Here is a 10,583-nt window from a genome sequence, read left to right as displayed (position 1 = left end):
ACCTAGTGGCCTTTTATAGGTATTACTGGAATCAGAAGTGTCTGTAATTGATACAGTATTTGATTCTATCACATGCCTCATTTGTACAGTGTATCCAAGTGCTTTTCTATGTCTCAGTATGGTACAGTCCTGGTTCTACGGTTATCATCACACATTTCCTTTTTGCCACCACTCGTACCTTTTCTTTGGTGGCGTTGCAAAGAAGCCAAAGGAAAAAAAACAGATGTTTGAAGGCCCTAAAGAGGTCATGTGACATCATGCATGACAATGGTGTGAGCCAAGTATTGGTTGACTTTTGAGGCATATTTTTCCAGATAATTTGGTTTAAACATGGACACGTTCCGGAGATAATTAGGGAATGCTTTGAAAGAGGGATTTTAATGAAACATTGTAACCGGCGTTTTTGTGAGAAAGTAAATATTTGAGCCCTTTGAAATGACGGTTTTACTTTTGAACAACACACTTGGAAGTTTGACAAATTTGGTCTCTTACCATACGTATCTGTAAAACTAACAATCACAAAAATGTAGGCATTTATAATTGTATCGACTACAATATGTAATGACTGTTACATGTTTGGTTTGACTACAATGCTTTTAAAATAAGAAAACTGTCATTTTCACACATCTTCCATAGAACTGGAAAACCCCGATCACCAATACTAGTCTTGCAGACCCTTTGCCACAGAAAAACACAACAAATGTGCTCCAAACGAAGATGCAGTGTGGGTTTCAGCAGCACGTTTGCAAAGCTGAAGCTGAGTATATTGTGTACGAGACACCGTTCCACCGAGCAACAGCTCTGGGACAGTTGTGGGCAAACGTTTGGAAGTGGGGACAAAGGAGAGGTCACTGTCCTAGAAAGGAAGCCATGGGATCATCAGGCCGGCAGCGTTTCATGCGGAAGGCTTCCATCTCCTCCTCAGTGGGGGCCTTCACTTCCTGCAGGCTGTGGTACGGCCTCTTCCTCTCGTCCAGCTGCATCAATGCTTCCACGTGCTTCACACGATTGTCTTCTGCTTCCAGCGCCTGGGAGGAGCAAACCGGTCAGTCGGCTGAAGAGCCATGAAAGGTGCAAGCATGAGTGAACACTTTACCTTCTTCAGCTTCTCCTTCTTCTTCTCTTCATCCTCTGAATCACTGCCGTCTGAGACATGCTTCTTGTTCTTTTTACTCCTCTTTTTCTTCTTCTTCTGCTTCATCTTTTGCTGATGCATCTGAAGGATGCAAGCATCAATAGAGAGATTAAACCAGGGATGTGCGTAATAATATATTCATGCATTAAGAATGACTGATGAAGTGGAATTGAGGCAAAAAAGAGTGCACTAATAGGCCCCAACCAGCTGAGGCGCTGTTTAACCAGTCTCTACTTGTTTATGATCTAAAGAAAATCATCTACAGCAGCTATAGTGATAAGCTATAGTATTCTGCTAAACCCAAGATGTAAACAAAGTTTCAGAACATTCTACCATCACGTTAAAAATAATATTTTAAAAACATGGCGTTTAACAACTTCTTTGACTGTTAATTTAGTCAAAAGTTCAAGAAAGTGTCATCGAATTCCTATCGCTGGATTTAACGGTCATATTTTCTTTTGTCACCCAACAGCAAACAATATTATTAGCATGTCTTGCCTCCAGCAGAGTCTTCGGCTGTTCCTCTTGAGGGTCGTTCATACCGTCTTCGAATGGAACACACTCTGCGTTGCCCTTCAAGTGACGTAAGAAAAAATAAAAAGTTGATGCTTAACACAAGTTTGATGTGAACCAAGACCTCAGTTGGTACCCACAATTCCAATTGCAGCATCTCCTGTGCAGTAGCTCTGCTTGACCATGGACTGGCAACACTTATATCCCCAGCAGCCGTCCTTCCAGTAGGAGCCCCAAATACACTGGGGAGCGGAGCATTTGTTGTCAATAAGTAAAGAAGCAGAAGCAGACAAAGTGTGGCCGGTCGTTCTTACGGTGTGGTTGTTGATGAGTACATCTTCTTCGTACTTGGAGCGAGCGATTGCTTTCTCAAGACCTTTCAATACCGCGCCGTGACGAGAGTACTCCACGTAGTCCTCCGTCTGAGCCAACAGCAGCTCTCGTGGGGGTGCGTCCAAGTGCTCCTGGCCGCCATACTAATAAACACACACAGAAAGAGTCAGCTTTTAAAACCCTGTCTTTTGGTAGGATGACAAATAACAGTCGAAAAACTGTTTCACAGAAACAATTCAACCTAATGCATTTAGTTACATTCCTAAGGTTGCATGAAACATACCGCCAATGATCTGCTCATTTAATTATATTAACTTACCTACGGGTGATCATTGGAAGCAGGTGATAATTACAAAGAGGTTGTTATTTAACAAACTTGAAAAGTCGTTTTATATATATATATATATATAACAACTTTTTCTTTATTACTTTGATAATGATTTCAAGTGCATGAGAGAGTGGAAGGAAAAAAGTAGCTCTTTTTGACCACGTGGTCAGTTGGTAAAAAGTGTACTGCAGAACACAGCAAAAACAGAACCAATTTTGTAATCCTGGTCAGGAGCAAACTGCTCAGCCAGCATTAATACGGCTGATGAGTTCATTTTAAATAGTACAGCAAGTATAACACACACACACACACACACACACACACACACACACACACACACACACACACACACACACACACACGTTTCACACCAGCAGCAGAGCGAAGGATGCTGACCGCTCCCAAATGATCCTTCAAATGCAATTCCTGCCACCTTGTGAAGACATTTAAAACACCTGCAGGAGGTTGCTTTTTTTTTTTTTTACCTAGTACTAAATAGAAAATTGCATTATTATGATTATATTATGATTATATTATCATAACATTAGTGGTTTATTACATTATCCTAACATGAGTTTATTTGGTCTCAATAAATGTTTACAATAATATTGTTTAGCGTCAATTTGTGTGACACTAAACATTACAAAACACACCTGCATTGTTTTGTGATGCGGTTAAATAAAAAAAGTTTGTCTGTCCAAATCTCGTCTCGTCCTCGTGCATCGTCTCGTCTATTGAGTTGGCTGTCTGGTGACACCCCTAGTATTTACATTTAAAAAGAAGACATACTGTACATATTATATCTACTATTTATTATTCATGTTTTTAAAAACCAAATTCGCTTGGTTTGATTTGTATAAAAGTGTTACAAGACTTAATAACCACGGGAAAACTGTGGGGGACAATAATTGAGAACCCCTGGTGTGATGCGCCACCAGTGTACTGTAGCTACCTTCTCCAGGATGCTCTCCCTCTGTTGCTCTTTAAAGTCCTCCTTCTTGACCTTGAAGGACCGATGAAGCAGCTCCAGCTTGGTGGGGTCGGCCTGCAGATGCGCTTCAGAGCCCCTCTCGTAGGCTTCCCATGCAAACACTAGGAGGAGAAGGCGTTGGTCACCTCACGTTAAGCAGCTAAAGCGATTTAAGAATTGTCTTATCGCTCTTATGGCTAACATTATGGCTACGTGGCCACAGCTTTTCATGATATTGTCATCAGTGACTTACTTTGCGTCTGAGCCATGGTTATAGTGTCTCCAGTATAGCGGGCAAAGTTGTCTCCGGCATACCCCACTCTGTCAAAGAAAATACCCCCAAAACAACAACACAATATCAATCCAGATCAATTGAAAGTACAGTTGACCTTTGAAGTTTAAATGGTAATACAGCAAATACAACAGTAAGTTGACAATAACAATGACAGACACATGGAAGGTACACCAAAATATGAGCTGCATTTAGCCTCAAAGCAAAAACTGTCTATGTCCTCGAGTGCTTTGTATCTAACACGCACCATAAAAAGGTGTGTCGTTTTTATTTAGTTTTAAAATACAGCGGTTAACTTCTTTTTACACTTGTATGACATCAACAATGTGAAGACTACCTGTACAGTTAATAAGGTTGAAGGTTCCACTGTGTTTGCTCGACGTGGAAATAAGTCGAGTGACTTACTCGTCGGGGTTCATGCCGGTGCTGGCGTACGGGTTCTCTCTCATTGCTCGCGTCTTTGGATCGTAGTAGGCAGAGTTTGGATCCAGGTTCCTCAAGTACTGTGGGACACGAGAACTCATATTAAGAGGTGACACAACATACAATCAATCGGGTTCCTTCTCCGGATTGAAGGAATAATCACTGGCAATCTGAAGAAGATTGGTTGAAAATGGCAATACAGTCGCCCCTTGACACATTGCGCTTTGAATTTCGCAGCTTCACTCTATAACAGGTTTTCAAAATAGTATTCATTAATAAATCATTGTTTTGTGGTTGAATACGGCCAACTGTAAGTCAAAAAATATAAATGTTTAAGCAAATTGTATGTATTTTTGGCCTAAATTAAGTAGTTTCAAGCATAAAAATGACTAAATTAACTAAAATACAAATACTGTATCAGAAATTGAGAATATGCATTGAAAGACATGCTGATATGTAATATTCTATAATGGTCGCTGGATGTCGCTAATGTTACTTAACAACCTGTTGTTATGTTGATGTTCTAAAGTCTGATAATCGTGATTGCATCGCGCTACTAATTTCACTGTTGGATAAGGAAGAAGTGTTGTGGGAGCGAGAGCGAGGAGGAGACAAGTGTACGAGCTGAACTGTGTTCTGTGTTGGAATTTAGCACTCCTACTGGCATTAAGGCTGGCAATAAAACTTTAAAAGAACATCAGACTCTGTGTGACTATAAGAATGCTACATTACATTAGACACCATATGAAGTCCCGAAACAACAAGGAACGCTCCCAATGCTAACATTTATGAGTCTATATTGGGTCTTATTTTAATACAAGTGTAATGGTAACTACAGTAATTCCTCCTTTATAGCAGTTAATTGGTTCCAGACTTGACCGTGATAAGTGAATTTCCGCATTGTTATAAATCAAATAGTTTTGTGCATAGAAAACCTATTATGACCTTATAAATACATTTTTTAACATTAGAGCCATCTAGACATGAAATACATACAGTCACCTTTACTTTCCTATACCCAATATAGTAGACATAGTCTCCCAAGAGAAGAGCAGTTTCAGTGGCAGATTACTATCACTGCCCCGCTCAAATGAAAGACTGAGCAGATGTGGCTATTCAACACAACAGAAGGGGAGCGATAATAACACACGCACACACGACTGGAGTTATTACCTTATCATGAATAATTATTATTATGTATCGTTATTGTTTATTATGTATTAATGCACTACAAATTGGAAGTGAACCGTTCTGGATTATTTATTTATGTATTTACCGGTATTCTTACTCTATTTTCAAATTTTTCCTTTTCTTATCTTGCCTTGAGTGTTTATTATGACTTTATAAAGATTTTTGGAGATGCTCGAAATGAATTCCTCTTAGAGATTAATAAGGTATCTATCTATCTGTAAGAAAAAATAAGATTTTAATTAGTTGTGGGATATGGCCGCAACAGTAACCCGTGTTATGATTATGATGATGATTATTATAATGTTATTATTAGTGTACCTGTTGATATAATTTAAACCTACAAATGGTTGTTCAAGTCTGTTGCTTCAGTGGTGGTCTCACTGAACAATTACTGACACCTAGTGAGCAATGTAGAATACGACATTCACAAGTTGTGGTCTTAAAGGCTTACACTGAGTTTGTAATTCAGTGCGTTTAGCCATTTTTATGCTTGAAAATGCTTTTTTGGGCAAAAAATATGTACAATTTGCTTAAATATGTGTATTTCTGACTAATAATAGGCTGTAGTCAACCATGAAACAGCGATCATTTATTAAACAACTAATGTTTGAAAAACCGCAACGATTTCATGTCTAGAGGGCTCTAATAGTGTTAAAAAAACATATTTAGAAGGCTGTAAAATGTCTTTGCTCTTAACTACGAAAATATTCCATGTTTTTAATAAGGTATCCTACTTTGCGGAAATTCACTTAACACGGCCGGGTCTGGAACAAATTAACGGCGATAAAGGAGGGACGACTGCACAGTGTTAGAGAAACATGGTGCAATCAGTTGCCATGGTTACAGACACAGAAACATCGGCCTTACTTTAGCGGTGTCTTCTCTGATACGCAAATTTCTGACGGTGATTCTTCTCTTGGAGTCAAAGTTCTGACCCGGCATGTCGATGTCGTCTGCGTATTTATCTTCATCTTCGTCCTCGCTGTCATGCTCCCGCTCCTGCAGAAAAAAAAACCCCAACAAAAACATCAAAAAACGTTTTCATAGCCAACCGTAAGTAAAACTAGTTTATTATCTTGCTGCAGACACGAGTGAAGCCTTACTGATTGGTCCAGTTTTCCTGAAGCCAACTCATCCTGCAGCTTGTGAGCCTTTAACGTCCTTTTGGCCTGAAAGAAGAACAACTCGGACATCAACCAATTCAGAGTAGAGGTGAATTTCACAACTGACAAAAAAGAAAAAAAAAACAATATGTGGAGGGAAAGTTTAAACATTTTGAAAACATTAAAAACAACCGCAAAAATTGGAAAGAAGATCCAAGACCGAAGTTGATACTAATAATACGCTTTTTCCACCTATATCACAAAGTTGAGATGCAGTTTTTTCTTGAAATGAATGTAACTTCTTAGCATGTCTACATGTGTTGCTTCACAAAATATCAAAGTGGCCCCTTTGTTGGTGTGTGGTCGTCGCTGGAAAAGGTTTGGACACCCCAGAACTACACTATTAAGGAGGATGAATGGGGAACCAGCATCTCTATTGATTTAGTCTAGGGATATCCAAAGTGTGGCCAAACTCAATTTTTACTAGCGCCTAAAAATACAAGAAAACTGAAGAAGAAGAAAAAATGGCAAAAATGTGCACTGAAAAGAGAAAACATTGAAAAAGTTGATACTAAATAGGCTTAGTCACATATGTGTAAAAGCTGAGCTAAAAATGTTTCTTCCTAGCATTTCGACATGTGCTGGTTTTGGCCTGTTAACAAAATTAAAAATATCGCACAGACACTCGCATCCTTTGATTTCTCAGTGGACATCCCTCCTCAACAGCACTAGAAAACCACATGCTTGGATGAATACGTAATGTGGTGAGGTTTGCAGGAGTTAGGATACAAATTTTGGAGTTTCAACCAGAAAACATTCATTAAAACATAAAAGACTAAACCTCCTGGGCCCACTTGTTCAAAACTCAGTTATTCATTTAACCACTGATTAAGTAGACTTAACCAACCAAGTAGACTTTAACGGCACCGCTACCTTGTTGTCCAAAACTCGGTTAACTTTAACCAGCTCTTAACGTGACGTTAAAGTTAACACACCTAAGGACCACCGATAACTTTTTAACAGGTGGTTAACTCTCGAGATGGAGTTGGCGGCTAACGCTGCCTTCATGATGCCATACTGTCCTGTCTCCTTACGTGCATTGCTTATGTGTGGGTTATGCATGACGTCACACTTTACTGTACATTGCAGCTTTTCAGCACATGATTGGTTAAGTAGTTCCGGTATCTGGCGTAAGGGCCCGAAGTTCATTTTGCTGCAAAGCTGGAAACTATGTTAAATATTGCTTATTTTAATTGATAATACATTTAACCGAGATATTTTTGTTTATTTTTTTTTTATATTTGCTAAATCGTTTCGCGATCAACAAAATGAGGAATTGTGGGACATGGCGCTCTGATTGGCGCTGACCAGTGACTTCAACCACACGGTTAACTTTGACGGTGCCATTAACTAACGACGTGATTGACCGTGTTTTGAACAACGCATATTTTACAGTCGGCTAACTTACGACGGGTTAAGAATTTAATAGGGGGTTCGGGGTTAAGCAGTGGTTAAAATAACCGAGTTCTGAACAAGCGGGCCCAGGAGTGCATTGAGAATAGAAATGCTAAATGAAACGGAGTAGTGGAGTTTATTAAGTTGCCGCCTTACCAGATCTACTTTGGCGTACTCCTCCACAATGCGCTGGTGTTCCTCAGGGTCGTAGCCATTCCAGCGATCTCGCTTTCCGTCGTAGTCCAGTTTGAGTTGGACCTGAGAATGTTCATCTGGGGCGATGCCCATGCCTGTGAACCTGGCCCCAACTTTTCTGGGCCGCTGAAAGCAGAAAAGTCAAAGTTATTATTCACACCAGAGGTCCACAATAGGCAGACCCAACTGCATTATTGTGTTACTATCTCCATTTTACCTCCAAGCAGTCCTTTTTCTTGTGCGTCATTGCGCCACAGTTTTCACAGGCACCCTTACGGTACTTGGTTGTAACCGTGCTCTGTTTGGAGAAGTGGAGCAATTTAGTTCACCTAAATTTCCGTTTTATTTAACATTCTATCCAAGCCAATTCAATCTAAAGCGTAACACGTCGCCTTTATCTCACCTCTTGCACTCCTCTCTTGTACCATTCTCCGATGGCAGAAAACTGCTCCTGAATTTCCGTCTGCGGCCTTTGATGTTTAAGTGTGGGCCTTTTGGATGGGTCGATATACCACGGCACTGAGGAAATATACTGAGGGATGTGCGGGTTGATGTCCCTGGAAAAGTAGTGAAAGAAAAAACAAGATGGGAAATCGAGTTGCGTATAAATGACAAGGGACAGTGAACTTGTACTGTGTGGAAACACTGTAGTACATCCACTAATACACTGCTTTTCAAAGTGTGAGACAGGCCTCTCCTGGGAGGCGCCAAGACGACTTCAGGGAAGGTGTAGCGCCTTGAGAAAAATAAAGAAAAGCTTGTTTTTCAGCCCTGCTAAGCTAACTTCAGTTACGTTTAAAAAGTACTACGGTGAGACAGTCTGGGGTGAGGATAAAACACCACAAAGTAGGACCCAGAAAATTAGTATTTGGGGGAGTAAGGGAGGCCCCAACTGTATTACGTTTTGAGGAAAGGCTCACAAAAGGTGGGCAACACTACAAACTTTGGTATCGATCTGATACAGAGTAAATACAGGGCAGGTACTTTTTAAATGGACACATTTCAAGATCATTGAATCATCACTTGTTTGTGATCATTTTAATATGATTTAATACAACATAAGACAATGTCACAATATCAACAAAATATTTCAAATATTTCCTTATTCTATAAATGCTCGACACTGGCATTCTTACAGATATCGATATTGTCTTGCGCTTCAGTACCGATATCAACCGATACCGATATAGGTAGCATCTCTTCCCTCAAACTAATGTCGTATAATAAACACATCTCCTACTGTGATGCCACTGGACGTATTAAAAAAATAAACACTGTCATTGCTCACTAAATATTTACAATCCGAAACATGGAAAGAATTTCTTAAAATTTAGATAACAGTATCGATACTTGGATCGATTACCCAAGTCTCCTGACTCATGTGCCACACTTTGAAAACCTCTGCACCCTGAGTGGAACTACCTGTAGATGGTACGCAAATGTATTAAAGTACTAGATACTGTAGCTCTACATAAAATGTGTACATTTAACGTAAAGTGCAAACTTACTTGCCCTCTTCATCCACCTCAGCTGGAGCGTTTCCCAGCTTTCTCTGCTCCTCCAGCTCCTTCTTCTTCCTCCAGTCTTCCCGGGTCATCTTTTTGGGCTCATCCAGGCCCACCATACCCTCCGCGTTACCGTTACTCTGCTCAGCCATGACTCAACCTACCTGTAGACACAAAGAGACGACGCAGTCGTCAAACAGTAGAAAGTGGAACAGAACAGAAACATCTCTCCACGAATACGTGTTTTTTTAAAGAAAGAGAAAACAGCGCAAAGCTAGTGTTAGCTGAATTGCAGTTCCAACGTCTAGCGGCTATTTAATAAGTCATTACTTTTTTGATAAACGAATGGCATACCTTGTCAATATCCAATAAATAAGTGTTAAGATTCGTAAAACGTAAAAAAAAACACGGTTGGTTACAAGCGCGACGCCATTTTAGAAAAACTAAATTACGTCACGCGTTTCTTCCTCTCTGGTGTCCAAATGAACACTTGGAAGTGCGACATCTTCTTCTTCTTCTTTTAGTTTAATGGCGGGTTGCAACCATGACTTGAAAAGGTGCATACCGCCACCTACTGTACCGGAGTATGTAACATGGGCCATATACAGTATCTTACTTTATGCTATCTTAGATAGTGAGGAGACTACTTATACTACTACTAATAATAATCCTAATAATAATACTTATATAATACTATATATTACTATATAATACTATATAATATAATACTAAAATATTCTAATACTTATCTATATTCTATTATATAATCCTGTGTCCTTCAAATATTCTATCACTGCCCTCTGTATATCTCTTTCCCCCTCCCCACCTGTTCCTAAGATACCCTCAATGCTCCATTCCCTTCCTATCTTCTTAATTCTTTTCCTTAACGTTACACGTTCTTCCCTATATCTCTTGCAGTGTAGTAATATGTGTTCTACGTTCTCTATACTTTTGCATTCCATACATACTTTTGATTTACATTTCCCTATCAAAAACATCTTGTCATTTAACCCGGTGTGATTGAGCCTCATCCTAGTTAACACTATTTCCTCTTTTCTGTTTTTTCTCTTCACCCCTTGTGTGCTGATAGATTTTTGTACTTTATAATACTTTCTCCCGCTACTACCCTCATCCCACCTA

The 10,583-nt window shown here is 39.6% G+C and overlaps 1 protein-coding gene across 1 annotated transcript; it reads right to left on the bottom strand.

The window, feature by feature from the left end:
* Positions 1-73: 73 nt before the first annotated feature.
* slu7 (SLU7 homolog, splicing factor) lies at positions 74-9,951 on the bottom strand. Its single transcript, XM_054792622.1, has 15 exons — positions 9,798-9,951; positions 9,447-9,607; positions 8,342-8,495; positions 8,156-8,236; positions 7,900-8,064; positions 6,289-6,354; positions 6,053-6,184; positions 3,977-4,074; positions 3,533-3,600; positions 3,262-3,401; positions 1,963-2,124; positions 1,789-1,890; positions 1,634-1,708; positions 1,097-1,216; positions 74-1,028 (listed from the first exon to the last, which is right to left on the bottom strand). The coding sequence occupies exons 2-15, from the start codon at positions 9,593-9,595 to the stop codon at positions 849-851; spliced, it is 1,692 nt and encodes a 563-aa protein (XP_054648597.1). The 5' UTR covers positions 9,596-9,607; positions 9,798-9,951; the 3' UTR covers positions 74-848.
* Between the last annotated feature and the right edge of the window lie 632 nt (positions 9,952-10,583).

Source organism: Dunckerocampus dactyliophorus, chromosome 11, assembly GCF_027744805.1.
Source record: "Dunckerocampus dactyliophorus isolate RoL2022-P2 chromosome 11, RoL_Ddac_1.1, whole genome shotgun sequence".
Lineage (NCBI taxonomy): Eukaryota > Metazoa > Chordata > Actinopteri > Syngnathiformes > Syngnathidae > Dunckerocampus > Dunckerocampus dactyliophorus.
This window is presented reverse-complemented; position numbering and strand designations above follow the sequence as displayed.